This window comes from Micromys minutus, assembly GCF_963924665.1.
Source record: "Micromys minutus genome assembly, chromosome: 10".
Taxonomy (NCBI): domain Eukaryota; kingdom Metazoa; phylum Chordata; class Mammalia; order Rodentia; family Muridae; genus Micromys; species Micromys minutus.
In genome coordinates this window covers 4,096,924-4,113,932 of record NC_137979.1, presented here as the reverse complement: position 1 = coordinate 4,113,932, position 17,009 = coordinate 4,096,924, and the positions used below count along the sequence as shown (strand labels likewise).

The following is a 17,009-nucleotide window of genomic DNA, read 5'->3' as shown; positions in this document are numbered from 1 at the left end:
AAAGCTGGAAAGTAGAAACAGGGAGAAGAGAGAAGACAAAATAGGATAGACAGAAACAGAGAAAGACTACAGGGAGTCGCAGACTAGAGGACAGCAGGCTAGGCGGACGTCTTTGGTTTGAGTGGCTAACCATGGAAGCTCAGAGAAGGAGCCAGCAACAAAAGCAAACAAAGGGCCACGTTTGTGGCAGGTCCCTGCCTGAGCCACATGTAGCCTCTGGGACTCTGATCTCCACAGTAGGTGAGTGAATCCCCAGGGTGGCCTTGGGTCCCTGCGGGGGCAGCAGACATGGGTCCCAAAGCCACACTGACTTTGGGGAATGGTTTTCCTTCAGAAGGTTGTCAGGTGGAAAACAGTTGGAGACCTTAGGAAGTGAGAGAGCAAAAATCCGCTGCTTTATAGGTGGGGAAGTGAGGCCCTTCCCTGGGAACTGTGGAAAGGCACCGACCTGCTCAGCACTTCAGAGTAGCAACAAAGCTGAAACCTTATGCTTGCCCAAGGTCCCTCCTCTTTAGAGGAAGCTGGAGGGATCAGGGTTTTCCTCTTGGGAGAGCAGTTCAGTACCCCTCTGAAGACACTGGGTGCAAAGGAAGGAAGCCACATCTTTGGTTTCCCCTGGGGATGGGTGTCTCTACTCCAGACCCCTCCTTTCCTTGGCACCCACCTTCCCAGGTGTCTCTTCTTCCCTCCCTGTTCTCTCTGCCCTGGTGGCTCTTAGACTAATTAATGTGAGGGCTTACGGAGCTTTGGGGCAAGAGAGGCAAGCCTTTCCCACGAGCTCAAGTTCCTGCAGGCTGGTGGCAGGGCCAGGGCAGAGGTAAGAGACAAGTCAAGAAGTTCATCCCGGAGTAGAGAATGTGTCTACATCTGAGCGGGGCAAGGGTGGGGAGGGGTGTATAGAGGAGAGACCCATGGAGGAGGTGCGTGGGGAATTAAAAACCGTGAGTGGCAACCAACGAAGTCCTTGGCAGACGCAAAGAGGGGAATCTCAGAGTGTGCCCTGTGGGCCATATGTGTGCCCGAAGGTAAAGCTCATCCCTGGGCCGTGTATCCTGAGCAGCAGTAAAGGCTGAAGGCAGGAGCTGTGAGTCTGAGAGCGAAAACTGTTCTTGTGAAACACGAGTCCCACGGGGAAGCAACGTCTCAGGAGTGAAGCAGAACACGGGGAGCTCACAACCGTAGTGCAAGTGGGGGCTGGGTGGTCCCACTGTGAAGAGGGTCTTCCTCCATTTCCTTCCCTCTATAGACAGGAGCCCCGAGGCTTACAGGAGACTCTCTGGTACAGGGCTGGGGAGACCCAAGCTTTGCCCACAGAGGGGCCCACCCCACTCCCGGCGCCGCCACCGCACCACCTTCAACCCCGCCCAGCTGGAACAGCTCGAGTCAGCCTTTGGGAAGAACCAGTATCCTGACATCTGGGCTCGAGAGGGGCTCGCCCAGGACACTGGCCTCAGCGAAGCCAGAATCCAGGTGATGATGCCCCAAGGTCCTTGGGGGGGGGGCATTGTCTAGCTGCTTGGGCATAACCATGGGGCCTTTAACCCTAATTTTAATATTCACCTGAATATAGGTTTCATTCACCAGTCAACATAACCTCCAATGCACCTGACCCCAACTCTAAGCTCATCTAACTTCTTGAATTTTGGATATAGGTCTGGAGAGGTATAGTTCAGGGCACCTTTGCCTAGCACATACAAAGCTTTGGATCTGACCCTCCAGCACTGCACAAACAAAAATAAAGTCAAGACTCACGCACCAGCCTTTAATACTAACACAAATTTCAACAGACAGGCAACCCTAACACCCGTGTGCTATCTTGCCTCTGACCAGTCGCACATTTCTATAATCATCCCATTCCTGAAGTCTCAACCTAGAATTCTATGGTCTGAACTCCAAACGCAGCCGTCCCTGCCCAATAACACTTACCCACTCTTCATCTGACAGCCCCACATTAAGGACACTTCTTGCTCTCTGGGAAAGAAAGCTGTCATGACGTCTTGCTTGGAAGTTTCTGACTCAGAGTTGTCAGAGCTGGGAGAGTTGGATGGGGTTGGAAGTAAGCGTGAGGCTTCTGCTTCCTCAGCAACCCGGACTCAGACAAACCTCAGGGAGAGCTATCCTCGCTCTAGTGACACAGCAAGTGTCACTCTGTCCTCTGGGGTATGAGACACTGCCACCCGTACAGGACAGGAGTGCTGATGTGTTTTCTCTTCTCTCTCCTCAGGTCTGGTTCCAGAACCGCAGGGCTAAGCAACGGAAGCAAGAGCGGTCATTACTCCAGCCGATAGCCCACCTGTCTCCGGCCACCTTCTCTGGCTTCTTGCCAGAGTCCTCTGCTTATTCCTACACCTATACGACTCCGCCTCCACCTGTACCCTGTTTCCCTCACCCCTACAACCATGCTCTCCCCTCCCAGCCCTCCACGGGTGCCTCACTCACTCTTCCTCCTCAGCCTGAGGACTGGTACCCCACCTTGCACCCAACCCCCACCGGTCATCTGCCCTGTCCCCCACCGCCACCCATGTTTCCTTTCAGCCTTGAGACACCAAAGTCCTGGAACTAAGCGGCGATAAGTCACCCTCTCTCCACAACCCTCTTGAAACACAAGAAAATTGGGACTTTCTTATTCTCCTAAGGATGAAGTTAGAAACATGGTGTGTGGGGTGGGAGGCAGCTTAAGATGGGAAATGGGAAAAAAACGTGAGGGAGAGCTGGTGAGGGGTTGACTGGAAGGAGACAAGCTAAACAGCTCAAAGAGAGGGGACAGGAGGGCAGTGGGCATAGGGCCAGTAGATGCCCTTGGTGTTAGGCAACCCAGAAAGAACCTGAAGCTTCATCCGCTGAGGTAGCCGTGGGAGACCCTGAGCTACCTAAATTGACCCTTGGGAGTCACCTCCTGACTTCCCTTTTCTTTTCAGCAGATGGGCCCTACTTTTATGTGCATGGCCTCTCATTATCTTAGTCCCTCCCGTTAGTCTCTCTTCCCTCCAGAACACCTCTGCTGATCTGAACGGAGCGTCTGGTTCAGAGCACAGCATGCCACTGGCTTGGTCTGCAGGTGTCAGCAACATCCGCCTTAACCTGCCTTAAAAATCAGCTGCAGGTTTAAACACATTTTGATCATGGCAAAGAAACTGCTTGACTCGAGGCAAACTTGTCCACAAACTATACCAGGCTCATTCCTAGGAAAGGATTTTTTTTTTCCTGAAGTGCCTTGGTCTCAGCAAAGAAACACAATATAGCCTTGTCGGTGGTACCATTCTGTTTCGTGTGGCTTGTGACATATTTGTTTTATGTGTAACGTATTGGTTGAGATCATGAGAGGATCTTTCGGGAACAGGCCTCCACATACAAATATGAATGGTGCTCGAATCTTCTCTTAAATATTGGAAATGCCTGCAGTCAAAATTCCCCTAAAACGCATCTGGATAATTCTCTTATGCCAGACGAACTGTGGGAAGGATGATGAAACAGACCCTGACGTGCAGGCTCTCTGGGCGGCTAGTGCGTGTGATTTCAGTATCTGGGAGACTCTCCTGTTGAAGAACAGTCTGAACTACACAATGAGTTCCATGCAGGATGGGGTACACAGTGAGAACTCCCCCGAAAACCCAAAGTCAAAAAAATTTCAAGGGTATTTTGTGTGTGCGAGCGCGCACACGTGCACATGCAGATTTTTATTGTTATTATTAGCAATTCAGCCTAGCAACAAATGAGGTAGTATTGCATGGTATGAGGTCTTAGTAGTAATACAGAAATGGTGCAGGGGTGTCTGACATTTTGGTTTTGTGTAACAGCATGTATTGGGAAGCATTCATAACTGTCTGGGCACACTTGAGGCCCTTGGGCTGAAAGTTGGCTATGACAAAAATGCAGAGCAGGGATCTTGCCAAGATTGTTCAGGCAGCACGCAAATGCTCGGACATCCTATGTCTGGGTCTCCGAAAGGGGGGCCTAGAACCATCCCACACAGATGACTGAGAGATATCTCAGTCCTGAGTCCATCAAAAGTATTAGCTTCAGCACATCCTTGGTGGGTGTTTTTTGTTTTGTTTTTACCAATTTCGGGGCAATTAAGAATGATGTTAATTTTTTTCATCTTTATTTCTAGTCAGAGATAAAATTTGGGGGATTATTAAACATGCTTTTCTTCTTGGGAGCCTGTGAGGGGTATGTGTGGGTCGATGTGATGTCTTTCACCGAGCGAAAGCTGAGCACGCTGCTGTATATATGGAGGCCGTGTTTGAAACTCTGTCACGTGTCTTCTGACGTTTTTTTTAGCGAGGGTTCCCTAAGAAATTTAAACCCAATTCCCTAAGCTTACTGTATGTAAGGACTTGACTTTTGTTTGAAATATCTAGAATTATGCCCACTTTGTAGAGCTGGTAGAATTTAGAAGGGTCCTTTGGTTCATTTTCTGCGTTCTATGTTTTGCAGAAGAATCCAGCTGGTGAGCTCTTTGCTTTCCAGTGGCTTCTCATCATTCGGATAGAAATACTGTTTCGGAGTCATCTGAAAGTTAATTCACTATGTGTAGTAAAATAGTTGTGTGTTTTCTGTTTGCTTCCCACTCCCCCAGCCCAGCAGCTAATGAGCTATTCCTGTATCACGGTGTAATGTTGCTTTTACTTCTGTAAGGTGTATGTTTTCATTCACCAGGTTCTCACGGGTACAGGGGCAGGCTTCGGGCCACCAAGTCCTTTCTCTGCTCTGGTGGCAGAACCACAATGACCAGTAACTAAAGTGTGAGAATCCTGGGTAATGTTAAATGGTTTCCTACCCAAACACAAGGTGCCTCGTGTCCTGGGTAACGTTAAATGGTTTCCTACCCAAACACAAGGTGCCTCGTGTCCTTTATTCCAGACTTCTGTGCCTCTCAGCAAAGCTTGTTGTTTGGTTTAATTTTACTTTTCTTCAGACACAGCCACACTATGTGCTGCAGGCTGGCCTTGAACTTGCTGCGCAGCCTAGAGAGACCTTGAACTCTCAGTCTCCTGCGTGCTGGTGTTACAACCATGCACAACAAGAATCTCTTTCTCTGTTTAAGCCAGACATACCTTAAAGGTACTTTTATACAGCTATATTTGTTCTTTGTAACTTAAATGGGGATCTTATATACTCCCAATATATGTGTGTATCTAAATTTCAAAACCCTCCTATTGAAAAGTCTTTTAAAGAAAATCTTCAATTTGTCATATTATAGGGCCTTAAAATATGAAAAGAATTATTTTAAAAACAACAACATTATAATATGTACACATAAAGAAAAAATATTAACTCCACACACAGGAATAGCTAACCCCAGTATCAGGAAGGAGACCCAGGATACGCATACAGAGAGCAACTCTGATCTCTGTGGGGCATATCTGTTTTTAAATTAGTCCTAAGCCTTTTTGAACATGGAACTAATTTATAAAAGTTGTCTAACAATGATATTGGCCATTAATGACTCCAGTCAGGATACGTAAATGTGGTCACTTTATTTATGGTCCTCAAGAATATGTGCACAGATGTCCTTTCCTTTCTAAAAATAAAGCTGAGGCACCGTATATGTTAACTCCTTTCATGAGGATAATTTTCAGTGGAATGTGTTCACCGTTGCTCTTGTTGCTAGCATGTGGTCTCTCCGCCATCCCTGAAACACATACAAAAGAGGCAGAGTTAACTTGGTGTTTTGTTCTATTGTTCAAGCAGTACAAATGCCACTGTGGCTTTACTGAGTGTTTGTTCAGTTGTATGCCCCCCCCCCGTGGCTTATTGTTAAGAAATGTTTGATTAAAAAGTAAAATGATGATTCTCTAAGATAAACAAAAAAAAAACCAAAACATAGTTCCCTGAACCCAGAATTAGAATGACAGCAATTAAGAGATCAATGATCAAGTGACAATAACAAAGTAATTAATTGGGTCAATCCAAAATGAGACACATTAGGAGAAGCTAAACTGGCCTTGATAGGTTGGGAAGGATTGTCCACTGAAGTCCCAGGGACACTATTTACATGTTAATATGAGTTATTTTTCATCACTACTCAAGGGGTTGTAAGTTAAAGACCTCAGAGACTCCATGGAATGAAAATCAAATAACCCAGAAAGGTCCCAAGGCACATTTTTGCATCAAAGCATTTTCCCTGCATTTCTTTTGGTGCAGGGCCTTATGTCCCTGCCGTGGCTATTCCATGGTAGGATTGCTGTGCTGAGGGCTATGTGCAATTAAAACTGTAAGGCAGGAGAGGAAGAAAGAAGACATGAAACAGATCATAATGCGTAATACCACCTGACTCGCTCACCAAGAGTGTAGTTTAGGGTAACTTCAGTTTCAACAACAAACCCAAGAAAAAAATTACAATAAAGCTGGTACCAATTTTCACATATGTTCAAATAAGCTACTTGTGATGCTCCTCAAGGTGGGTTAAAAAAGAGTAAGTCCATCCCAAAATAGTGGTTAGGGTAGATGTCAATCAAGTAGTGAACAAAAGTGAGATCAATGAAGCAGTTGCTTCATTGGAAAAATAATAAAAAACCAAAAGCCCTTAGATAAAGTAACCAAGTGAAAGGGAGACATAGACATTATCTAAATAAATGGAACTGGAGATAAAGACGTCACCAAGCATCCCAATGAAATCCACTGAATAATTGAAGAATATTTGAAAACCTGTTTCAAAAGATCTAGAAAAGATGGGTAAATTCCCAGACATATACAACCTACCAAAATTAAATAAAGAGACTCCAAACAACTTAAGCAGAGATGAGACTGACGTTACAACAGTCTCCCAATGATAAGGCCATAATTCAGTGTCAGAGTTTACCCGACCCCCAAAGAACAGAAACACCAATCTGACTGGAGTGTGTGCTCCATGGACTCTTGACAGCTAACATTGCTGAGCACTTAAAAGTATTTATGAGCCACTTGTATTTCTTCTGAGAATTCTGTCCCATTGAGAAAGAGGAAAGAACCAAGAGGACTTAGGAAGGGTAGGGTAGTAAATATTGGGTGGAAATAAGAGCAAAGCACAATCCCATCTGTGTATGAAAATGTCAAATTAAATGTCTCAATGCCACTAAAAAGGTTTTAAGCACAGTGAGAATTTTTTGTTTCTTAAAACAAAAACAAAAACAAAAACAAAAAAAAAAAAAAAAAAAAACAGAAATGGTAACGGGCTTTCATTTTAATCCCAGATTCAGGAGCATAGGACTGCTTCCGACTGTCTACAGCAGTTGACTATGATTTGCCTCGTGCTCTAGCAGGCCTGTGATCTTACCAGCTGCAGATAGTGTCTGTGATTGTGTAATATTTGGAATTCTGGGGACTTTTGAGAGGGTATGTAAATGCTAGGGCCTGGAGTGGTGGAGTTGCTGAGGTTGGTGGGTTGTTGGTTTGGTTGTTGATGGTTGGTGGTTGATGGGTTGGTGGGTTGATGGTTGGTGGTTGATGGTTGGTGGTTGATGGTTGGTGGTTGATGGTTGGTGGGTTGATGGTTGGTGGGTTGATGGTTGGTGGTTGATGGTTGGTGGTTGATGGGTTGATGGTTGGTGGGTTGATGGTTGGTGGGTTGGTGATTGATGGTCGGTGGTTGATGGGTTGGTGGGTTGATGGTCGGTGGTTGATGGTTGGTGGTTGGTGGGTTGATGGTTGGTTGTTGATGGTTGGTGGTTGATGAGTTGGTGGGTTGATGGTTGGTGGTTGATGGTTGGTGGGTTGATGGTTGGTGGGTTGATGGTTGGTGGTTGATGGTTGGTGGTTGATGGGTTGATGGTTGGTGGGTTGATGGTTGGTGGGTTGGTGATTGATGGTCGGTGGTTGATGGGTTGGTGGGTTGATGGTTGGTGGTTGATGGTTGGTGGTTGGTGGTTGATGGTTGGTTGGCTATTCTTGGTGCTGTTGTTTGCTGTGGTCACTGTTAAGTAGTCATGCACAAAGAAAGAAGGAGGAAGAGTAGATACCCTGACAAAGAAGATCAAACTTGCCCCAAGTAACTCAATGCTCTAATTAACAGGAAGTAGTTTAACAATAACATTACCCCTTTCCTTTCTCTTCTTTTTTCTCTAAAGTAAAGTTAGGAGGGTTGAAAGCATGGAAAAGAGGTGGAGAAGAGTGAAAAAAAGAACTCACAAAGTAGAAAGAAAAACAGATACATACAAATTAAAAAGGACCCATGAGAAAACAGTCTGGGGCTTGCTACTCTTGCAGAGGCCCTGGGTTTGTTTCCTAGCACCCAGGTTATACAGCTTACAATAGCCTACAACCCTTAACTGCAGGAATACAACACCCTCCTCTGGCCTCCTCATGCAGCATGCACACACATTCATAAATAAAATATAAGCCTTTAAATGCCGTTTTTCAAACAAACTCTTATAATTAATTATAAGAGTCAATTTTAAAATGTGTTGAATAAATGACCAGTGTGGAACCCAGAGGATGCCTAGAAACACGGAGGCACTTGAGGTAGGCAGGCAAGCCAGAAGTCCTGGGGAATGTGTTTCTTTTGATGCCTTATGACCTACATTCCTTCCAGAGACAGCGTTTTTTAGGAACACTGAAGAAGCAGTTCAGGTTAACCTCAGTAAGCAAATGAAAGGACAAAGTTTAGTGTACATGTCTTTGCCCAAGATTTTTTAAAAATGCTTTAGATTCTTTTTTAAGACTTCACTTTTATTTTATGAGTTTTTGGAAGACCCTGGACACCCTTAGACCAGGGCAAGGTAAAGAAGAGATTGTGAGGTTTCTTTGCATACATACAACTGAGCCCCCAAAAGGCTTGGGTCTCTCCAACTCTGCAATAAACCAGAGATTGGGATCATCTGACAGTGATTTTTAACGGTATCTGCAACTGTCCAATTTTGGCAGAAATCCTGTGAAGGTGGTTTAGCAGATTGCTCATTCTTCATATCTGACCTTCCCAATTACCCTCTACTCCTTTAAGTAATGCACGCAATGCAAGAACGAGGTTAGAACCCTTTACCCAGAATCCCCTTCTACCGCTTTCGTTTTCCCATAGTCCTCTGCTCTTTCCGCTATAAACTCCGGCCTTCCTTCCTGTGAGCTCAGTTCCTGTTCCCACCGAAGTCCCACTTCTAGTGTAAAATTCCCTAAAGTAAACGTTTCTCCACTTTTACTACTCGACTGTCTTCGACAAAGCCGTTGACCATGCTGGGCCAGGACTCTACAGTTTCACACTCCGCTCTAATAGCAGATCTGAGAAAGGCACTTCGTAGCTGCAGATGAAGAAAAATGGGGTTAGGGGAGTGGGGTGGGTAGACTCCACCCTACCTGGGTCAAATGCAGCAGGGGGACCCCCCTCCCTGCTCCGCACAGGGTTATGTATTCGGATCCTCCAGGGAGTCAGTTAACTGCTACCTCTGTAACAGGCCCTGAGGACCCCGAGTGGTTGTCCAACTCCTGTGGCTTTGCCTCGCTACCCTGGGCGTTAAGGCGGGGTGTGACCAGAGCTTCCCCTGATGATCCCCCGCCAGCGGTCCTCGCTCCATACCAGATCTGCCGGACATTCACCTGGGATTTCTAACGTTTTTGAAGTATCCATCTGAGCTTTATTTTCTCTGGGAATAGTTGATTTTGAAAATCATAAAAGAAACAAGGAAAAATAACAGCAGAGGCTGTCACCAGACTAGGTATGCAAGGTGATTTTTCCCAGAAGAGAGTTCTAAGGGTGGAAAGACTTCAGTGAGGGGTGCTGTCTGACGTCAGAGGAGGACGAGGAAGGCCTGAACCCACAGCCCTTAGGTCTCCTAACAGGGACAGTTGAATTTATTTTTATTTTATTTTGACAGTCCGATTCACCCTTTTAACTTTTCTTGAGGACTACAGATACCACAAGGTTAATTTGCAGAAGAAACCAGAGTTCTCTTCCTGCCAGGGATTCAGAGACCTCAGGGATGTTTGCTCTTGGGCAATCCCGGGGCTCAAACTAGACTCCTGGGATCCCGGCTAGCACGGGCAGGGCTGGGAGTCTTACAGCAACAAAAATGTCCTCTGTGACTCTAACCAAGGCTGCGTGCCCTTCACTTATCCTGCTGGGTTTTCTGGACATTTATCCATGTTCTGGAGCTAATCAGTCTTCCTCCATAAAAACACAGAAATTACCCACAAAACCTTAATAGCAGAAGAGAACGCAGGGCCATTTTATTTCTAAGGAATGCTTGACTTTCTGAAAAACTACGGAAGTGGGGCGGGGAAAGCCTGCGCCTGTTATGGGAGTGAGGTGGGCAGGCTGGAAATGTGCCTCGTCATTTTTCCTCTCCGTGTCCCAGGGAGGAGGTGTAACTGCTCTGAGGCCCTGCCCTGTGGCTTTTACCTGTAGCACCATCGTTCCTGCCCCCAGGCACCTTCCGGACTTAAAGGCTGGGCAGGGCAGTGAACCCAGACTGATGGCACACCGTCTGCCCTCCCACCCTCACTTTGGACCAGGACTAATCCAGAGAGGAAGAGGAGGGCGCTGCCTTGGGTCCCGGGGATAGAGGCAGAACTCCCCGCACCCCCCCCCCCCCCCGCATGCAAGGGGCCCACACTTTGTCTCTAGAATCACCTGTGAAAGTCTCCAGGGCTATCCCAGCTCAATACCCAAACTCAGACTGCAGCTTCATGGCTCCTGAACCAAGGCACTGCTATTAACTACAGACAAAGGCTTGGGGGACAAGGGCAGGAATAGAAGGTGTAATCTGGGAAAGATGTCAATTAACAGAAACGAAGCACAGGGCACTGCCATGAAGACCAGAAAACCAAAGCACAGACCTTCCTGTGCCCAGGTTCCCAGGCAGAAGAGGCATCCTGACTGCTGGATGACCCCACGAAACCCCACGGGACCCCACTCCCTTTGCCTTATATTTGGAACGCTGTGCTGCGACCTCTCTACATGATCTTCATCGCTCTTCAGATTCTCTTCCAGGCTCTCTTCACCCGTCACCGAGGGGAAAAAATCGGTTCACAGAACGGTTCCCCCAGCCCCGCCACCACAGGGAGCCCGCCCAGGCTCCCAACCTTCCTTCCCAGCAGAGGCACAGAATCCAGATTCTCTAGCCTAAAGGCAAGAGCTGTTTCCTCAGTAAGGGGATGGTTACAGAATGCACACCACACCCTCAGCGTGGCGGAAGACGTCTTGTCTCTTACGTCGTTTAGATTCTCAAATATACAGCACTGAATTCAAGAGGCGGGGGACGGCTTTGTGCCGAAGTTTATTTTTAGACTTATTTGTATGTGTGTGTATACATCCACGTGTATAGGAAGGTGCACGTGTGTAAGCAGTTACGCACATCCATGCACAGGCAGAGAGGCTAGAAGAGGTAATGGTCCTCCACCACCATTTTCTACCTATTTCTCTGAGGCAGAGCAAGTCACAGAGATCCTCCTGTCTCTGGCACACTCAGAGAGGGGTTCCAGACCTGCAGGGGTACACAGCTTCCTATGCATATGCTGAAATAAAAAAATCTAGACCTTGTGACTGGCATCGTGTCCTTAGCTGCCGAGGCATCTCTCCAGCCCCATGTATTTCCCACTTAGAGAGAGGAGTTTATGTCAGGTTTGTGTCACCACACCCAGTTTATACAGCGCTGGGCACTGACCCAAGGGCTCTGTGCACATAACTGAGCTACACCCCAAGTCTTGCCATATGGCTCATGCTGGCTGTGTGAGCCTGGCCCAGAGAGCCACATATCAGGTAGCAGAAGTTTCCTTACTTAACCCTAACCAACCAGTGAACTAATATATTTTCTGAATAACCTACATGATTAGATCTTTCTTATAATGTTGACAATTGTTAACAGTCACCTAGGAAAAGGGAACCTCAACTGAAGAATTGCCCAGATTGGACTAGCCTGTGGCCATGTCTGTGAGGCATTCTCCTTGTTCTTCATTGGTGTGGGAGGGTCCAGCCCACCATGGGTAGCTTCATCCCTAAGAAAGTGCTCTAAGCGGGTGCTCTTGGGGAGTGGGAGGGGGTTCCTGCTTTGAGTTCTTGTCTGTAAAGGTCAGTGTTTTTGTTACAGCATCAAGAAACCAATCTGGGGATGGAAACCAATATATTGCCCAATGACAGGCTATATACCAGTTCCTCAATGGCAAGTAACAGGCCTTCAGAGAACTATTAACTTCCTTGTGTTTCCCAGGATCCAGGGGGCCCTCCACAGGATCCAGGAGGCTCTCTGCAGAGTTAGTTGATGACAGGATCCTGGTTACTAGTTTTACTGTCACCTAGACAGGAGCCATCCTGGAGGATTCCCCAGATCAATCTCACCTGAGGCCACATACATAGAAAATGGTCTTTATTGGTGATTGGTGTGGGATGGCCCATCCCATTGTTGGCTTAGGATGATAAGCCTGAGGCTGGCACAGTGATATCTGGAGCACAGAAGGTATAGGGTTTTCTAACCTGGCAAGCCAGGATGTGTGCAGCTAACGCTCAGAGCTCTTCTTTCTGGTCCAGAAGCAAGGGGAGGGTACGCCAACTATAGAAGATCCCAGGAAGCAAAGAGCCTGGCCTACAGAAAAGAGTAAAACAACACCTCCATCTGGTGGTCAACCTGCAGAACTGCACCAGGGGACACTAACGCGTTCTGCTCAGACACTTACTGAGAAGTCTAACTATAGACCACACAACCAGCCGAGTGGCAAATAGCCTACATTCACCTAGATGTTAGTAATACACAAAACATATCATTGCTATGAAGGAAACAATTCCACTGTAGAAGAAGCAACTCACGTACAAAGACCCTTGAGGAAGGAGTCAGATGGACCTGGCCAGGCTAACAGACTTCTCAGCAGGATCACTTGGGATAGGACAGCCCAATTCCTATCATGGCAAACTCTCTATTGTGTGACTTTTTCCGGAGAAGTGTGAACCAATGTGCATTCACTCACTACAACAAACCAAAGAACCCATTGTAACCAAGTCTGTCTAAGCAGGCCAGAGAGTTTCCTGGGGTTTCTTGTGGGAGCGTAAGTGAGGGGTTACTCCAGGTGAGCACAGGTGACTCAAAGGCAAATAAGTCAGCAAAACATCCAGCTTGGTGCCAAAGATGCCTCGTGAAAGTGGCGCTAGGGTGTGATCCTGAACAATTGGCCTCTTCCCCGACAGCTGTCCACTGCTTTTATAAGACACCCGTGGATCCTTCAACGCTAAGCTCCCTGTGTCTCGTTAGCTCCCTTAGCCTTGAAAGTGTCCTTAACTTCCTGCACCCTGTGAGCCTGCTCCTCTCTCTGAAGGAAGAACACACATTCTAACGTTCACCCTCCCCGCTTTTCCCCCACAGAAGCTTTGAAGGAGATGAGGGGTCGGCTTAATTCCTCCATCCAGATCATAGCCGCCACCCAGGGAAGCCAAGGCAAAGCACGAGGCAGGAACTGAAGCAGAGACTATGAGGAACCCTGCTTTCCGCCTTGCTCCTCACAGCTTGCTCAGCCTGCTTCCTATACAACCCAGGACCACTGCCCAGGGATAGCGCTCACGGAAGGGGGGGGGCAGCCCAGCCACACCAACAACCAAGAAAATGCCCCAAGGCTTGTCCACAGGCCAGTCTGATGAGGCATTGTCTCAGCTGACCTTCCCTCTTCCTAGTGGACCCTAGCTTGTATCAAGTTAAAAACAAAAACAAATCGAAACAATAATGGAACAAGGATGGTGGGGAGCTGGGTCTCCTGCTGTGATAGTTCCGGACCTAGGAAATGTGCACTGCACACTCTGAGACACTGGTTCTCAGCCTTCCTAACGCTGTGACCCTTTAATACAGTTCCTCATACTGGGGTGACCTCCCAACCATAACATTATTTTCATTGCTACTTCATAACTGTAATTTTGCTGTTGTTATACATCAATCATGATTAATATCTTTGCTTTCTGGTGATCTTCGGTGACTCCTTAAAAGGGTCGTTTGACAACCTTTCTGGTTTTCCTACTCATTTCCCCACCTGGAAACTCTTAATGACACAAATTTTACATTTGCCTGTGAGCGACCCCGAAAGGCCCCTCTGGCTCATTTTCCCTTATTTTATCCTCTCTCACTTGCTTTAACTCATTAATATATATACTTTAGTCTGCCCTCCACATCTCCCAAAGCTTCTCACACCTCATAATGATCATCTCACCACAGAACACAGCAAAGCCACTGCAGCCCCCCACACGAGGCCCACACCCCAGTGGAGCCCACCTTAACTCTCCTGCAAACAGTATTCTTCCTGACACCATGAACTGGGCACCAAACACCACTTCTCTGTGCTGTCCTTCCGTGGTACTCCAGTCCCTGATACCCATGGGGATTTCAGCAGGTAATGGCCAGCATCCCTCGTGTCCCATGTAAACCAATTTCCCTGGCATTGTTTCTGGTTATATGGGCTTTGCCTTAAGGGGGAGATGGGTAGTGCGACATTGCTCAGATTTTCCACCCATGTCAATTTTCCTAAGCTTTGTAAGTGTTATAGAAAATGTTGAAGTGAAAATCTATTACTCCAAGACTAGCTAAAGTGTCCTTCTGGGTGTTTAACAACCAAAACTTGGAGGCGTGAACCAATGAGCATAAAGGATCTTTAAAATAATTTAAAAAAAAACATTTTTTTGTTCTTTGCCCTCAAAGTCAACTGTCCTTTTGGTCAGAGGGGCTAGTTGTAACCAGTTCCCCCCCTGCAAAGAGGGAGAGCATCATCAGAGGCAGGAGCATTCCCTATGCTCTGATGGAAGCCACGGGGTCAGAAAAATCCTGACTGCTTCGTGTGGCACAGTGGCAGAGGAAGAATTAAAGGAGCAACGGGGCAAACCATAAGCCCCTAAAGCAACACCCAAAACCCTGCAGTGGTTTTAAGTCCTTGGAGATTAGTTTTTTGCCACCTAGATGGTTTCAAGAACCCAGTGGTAAAGAAGAAGAAGAAGAAGAAGAAGAAGAAGAAGAAGAAGAAGAAGAAGAAGAAGAAGAAGAAGAAGAAGAAGAAGAAGAAGAAGAAGAAGAAGAAGAAGAAGAAGAAGAAGAAGAAGAGCACCAGAAAACAGACCTTGGTCAAATGCTCATAGACAGCAAGAGTAACCAGGGACCTTGATGCTCCTTTAGCCCCACAAAGACATCCAAGTGATCAGCTTCATGTAAGTTATATTTATTTTTAAATTATGTGCATATGTGGGGGTGTCTGTGAGGTACCCACAGGGTTCAGAGAATGGTATTGAATCACCTGGAGCTACAGTGACTGTGAGCTACTATATGGGTCCTGGGAACTGAACTCAGGCCCTCTGCAAGAGCTGCAAGTATCCGTAACTACCCAGCCTTCTTTCCAGCCTGTGTGTCAGCCTGTTTAAAAGAGGCTTTATCGGGTCTTATCAATCACACTGACAGGTGTCGAACTCCAAAAACAAATCTACTAACCTTATCACTTCTCCAGACCCCATTTTTGGGAAAGCATGCAAAGGCTCCAGGAGATTGCCACTGGAGCAGTGAATCAGTCAAGAGCCTACACTCTCTCTCTGCAAAATGGGATGCATGTGTCACCCCTCCTCCCAGGGCTCAGAGAACACCGGAAGAGGCAGAGCTGGGGTGAGGACTTTGGGAGACAGTGTCTGGAGCTGGCACAGCTCTGGAATCAGAGAAGCAGTGACTCACTGCACAAGTCCCACATGGGCTCTGGCCAGTCAGCACTACAGCAGGGAAGGGGGAGGCCCGTGAGGCATCATGGCTGAGGGCTGTTTGCAGTTTATGGCCTCTCACAGGCGGCCATGCCCCAGTGGATGGACCTACACAGAGGCGCACCGGGACAGCATGCACTGGACTCTGTGGGTTACAAAGAAAAGGAAAAGGATGTGCAGTCAGGAGCGAGGGATGATGTTGGAAGAGGAGGAGGAAGCTGGTTATGATCAAACTATATTGTATACATATATGAAGTTTCCAAAGAATAAGAAGAAACGAACCCAGGGATCACCAATACCAGAAAGAAAAAAAAAAGACTGATATAACTTTTGATTTTAGAATTATCAAAATGCCAGATAGCTCATGTGTAGCTTAGATCTTTTTAAAAATCTTATTTTTAATAAGGGATTTTGAATGTTTTAACCTCTCTTCTAGCCTACCACCCATCAGAGGTAGTAGAAAAGAAAGGTTACTAGGATACGGGGAAAGGGGACCTGTCTAGAAATTGGTCTTTGGAGCAAATCTAGTGTGTGTTGTCAGGAAATCAGCAGTTTAGTTCATAGAAATCAGCAGCAGCTCTATGCACCCACAAACATTTTATGAATATACTAGCAGTCCAGTTCAGTAGTGCTGGGATAGCAAACATGAATCAGCAAAGGTGGCATGACCCAGCAGAAACAACCAGGCCTCCGCCAAATCATCATGAGTCAGCAGGAGGGATTAGGACCACCAGGGACACCAGGAGTTCTTTGCTGTGCATCTCTCCATGGACTGAACATCAGTGAAGACAAAGATGTGAGAACAATGAAGTATTTTAAAGCTAACCGTGCAAGTAAGCCCCCATCTCTGCCTGTCGAGTCTTATTTATATTTATATCCCTCTAAACATTACGTGTCCTCTACAGACCTTGTCTCATCACGTGTCTTGTCTTAGTACATGTCTTAGTATCAACGGACATCACCCTGTCAACCAGCCCAAGTCTGTGGAAGCAACAAGAAGCCACCAGAACACCACCAGAAATCTTTTGGTGTGTTTTTCTCTATGGAGTCATTATAAACTGAGCTCAGCTATGCAATGTAAGGCAAACCAATATATGTCTGTGGTTGGTGAAGAATCTTTCATCACGCGTCTTTTATGCGTTTGCTTTAGTAAAACATTCTTTTACCTGTGTCTGCTTCAGGAAATAGCTTTTGACATGGCTGAATTTTTAAAGAAACCTGAGTTTTCATTTCACTTGTATTCTGGCTAGTTTTATGTCAACATGACATAGGTGAGATTCATTTGGGAAGAAGGAACCTCAACTGAAAAAAATGCCCCCAGCAAGTTTGCCTATAGGCAAGGCTGTAGAGCATTTTCTTGATTGCTGATTGATTAGGGAGGGTCCAGCTCACTGTGAAT

General features: G+C 46.6%; 1 protein-coding gene across 1 annotated transcript; it reads left to right on the top strand.

The window, feature by feature from the left end:
* Nucleotides 1-131: 131 nt before the first annotated feature.
* On the top strand, nt 132-2,563 carry PROP1 (PROP paired-like homeobox 1; the record flags this gene model as incomplete). The annotated part of the gene is made up of 3 exons (XM_080924433.1): nt 132-240; nt 1,247-1,470; nt 2,225-2,563. The coding sequence occupies 3 exons, from the start codon at nt 132-134 to the stop codon at nt 2,561-2,563; spliced, it is 672 nt and encodes a 223-aa protein (XP_080780559.1).
* Nucleotides 2,564-17,009: the final 14,446 nt, after the last annotated feature.